Source organism: Anguilla rostrata, chromosome 7 (genome assembly GCF_018555375.3).
Source record: "Anguilla rostrata isolate EN2019 chromosome 7, ASM1855537v3, whole genome shotgun sequence".
NCBI classification, from domain to species: domain Eukaryota; kingdom Metazoa; phylum Chordata; class Actinopteri; order Anguilliformes; family Anguillidae; genus Anguilla; species Anguilla rostrata.
The window spans coordinates 44,384,584-44,386,864 of NC_057939.1; the positions used below are offsets into that span (position 1 = coordinate 44,384,584).

At 34.5% G+C, this 2,281-nt stretch overlaps 1 protein-coding gene across 6 annotated transcripts in view; it reads left to right on the forward strand.

The window, feature by feature from the left end:
* Positions 1–431, forward strand: part of LOC135259808 (glutamate receptor 2-like) — a 36,707-nt gene extending 36,276 nt beyond the window's left edge. For 3 of the 6 annotated variants that reach the window (XM_064344572.1, XM_064344566.1, XM_064344565.1), the window contains exon 16: positions 143–431. In XM_064344572.1, the coding sequence (XP_064200642.1) occupies positions 143–307 (165 nt within the window). In that variant the 3' untranslated portion in view covers positions 308–431. The remainder of the gene's footprint in view (positions 1–142) is intronic. The other 3 variants (XM_064344569.1, XM_064344568.1, XR_010331381.1) reach the window with 2 other exon arrangements.
* Positions 432–2,281: the final 1,850 nt, after the last annotated feature.

Consider the following 2,281-nt stretch of genomic DNA (forward strand, 5'->3'; position numbering starts at 1 on the left):
ACGTATGCATCCGCATCCTACTTTTCGTTCGTCACGTACTTCCTCCCATTTGCTTGCCGTATACACCTTTACAAATATTACAGTCTGTGGAGCGCTGGAGGCTTGGCCTGACCGTTGTGCGCGTGTTGTGCGTGTGTTCCAGGTGACCTTCGGCGACGCCATGAGGAGCAAGGCGAGGCTGTCGATAACGGGGAGCGCCGGGGAGAACGGCCGGGCGATGACTCCAGAATTTCCAAAAGCAGTGCATGCTGTACCTTACGCGAGACCGGGCATGGGAATGAACGTCAGTATGACTGATCTCTCTTGATTGATAAGAACCTTTCGAGTGCCTTACAAAGCGGTTTTGGAACGAGCATTCTACTTTTTCTTTCGTTTGTGTTTTTTTTTTTTTTGTTTTTTTTTTCTGGCTGAGTTGGTTTTTTGGGGTGGGGGGTGTGGGATGGAGTTGGGGGGGGGGGGGTTGTCCAGTATCAACACATTCCTCTTAAGGCTCTCTTTGGAAAACTCCCCCTCCTGATGGAAGTACATGTGGAAATATAGCGCGCTGTTGACACCTGTTTGTTTTCGAACCCACCCGACTGCTTTTGAGACAAGGCTGGACTGACATGCACCACTGTTGTTGGAAGTCTGGTCATCTGAATATCTCTATTGATTGCAGAATATCTGTTTATATCGCTCACCTTTGTCAAACAGTGGATTCATAAATTCCGGGTTCATACCAACTTAAGCACACTTGAATTTGTCTGCATCAAAAAATGTGAAGTTCCTTTTTTCCTAAGAAAATTCCATAAAATATATGAAAAAAATATTTTTATGTATTTTCACAAAATGGCTTTTATGTAAATCTGCTTCCATACTGGTTGAAAACACACTCATTTGCAAGGATGTAAAAAAGTTATTTAGGCTACCAATTTCATAGTTTTCAAGGCCAAATATGTTCATGTTAACAGAGGTATAATGTTGGAATTGTGTAATTTAATTGTTATAAAATTTCCTGTACAACTTATTCTTTAACATTTGGTGTTGGTATTAAGCTATTTGGCAATGCTTGACATTTCAGTATTTTTTTAGGATTTTAATTGTAAAAATGGAAAATAATGAAACTTGTTTCTCTGTTATACTTCAATTTTTTTTTCCTTAATTTTTGGGAAATTGTCACTCAATTTTCCAGTGAAGGATCAGGGTAGCAGTTTTATAGATTCTGACAAACAAAAGGCAGTTTACACATCATTAATGCAAAAATGAAACTGGTATTATTGCATAGATTTTGCTACTAAATAAACAGAGCGTATAATTAACACATTTTTTGCCAAATAATGAACTGTGCCAAATTTAGACCCATTAGGATCTTCTCTAGGTGAATGAAATCAGTCACTGTCATCAAAATCAATGTGGTTGATACAGTCTGTAACTTTGTAACTATATGTACAGGTTGATGGCCAACACAGTCATTTGCAAAAGAGGTTTTGTTTTATCATGTCATCTTATTTTTGCACATTCAATTTACAGATATGTAATTGAACATCAGACACATTTTTTCTCACATGGTGTTATGATTATTATTATTATTATTATTATTATTATTATTAATTTTGCTTTTGAGCAAATGTCAATGATAAAATCATATGACTCAATTTAAAAGACAGTTGAGAATATTCACACATTCATACATACATTATATACAGTTTCCATAACTTATTTTCTCTAAAGTGTAGTAAGTGTTAATGGTGCCATGTAGAGTTTAACAAAATATCTGACCAGTAATGCTATATTGTGTCAGTTTTATTGATAGGTTAATCTGTTTATAACAAAGCAAGAATAACTCATCAAGAAAATTAAACACATACATATATTTTTAGATATTCTAAATTATAATAGATTCAACAAATTCCCTCATAATCTTTGAAAACAGCTTTGAATAAAACATGCATAAGATAAATGCATTGGATTACAAGACATGCATACAGCACAGATAAATACGTTTTGGTTATGGTTATAGTTTTAATCTTTGTTTTTAATTTTTTAAATCTCTCTTAAATTTTCTATTAAACAAGCAAAAAAAGGTATTACATGAATAAACCTCCACAGATGTAAGCATAAATGGAGACACAAGTGTTCTAGCTGCATCATTTTAGCTTTTTGTTGTTATAGATATTAAGGTGGACTGTATGTTATCTAATCAATGTCATTACATTTATGAGCGACTCTGACATTTTGTAAATGGAATGTGTGCTAACTGCTTTATTTTTTGGGACTCTTTTAAATAAAAAGTGGCTAAACT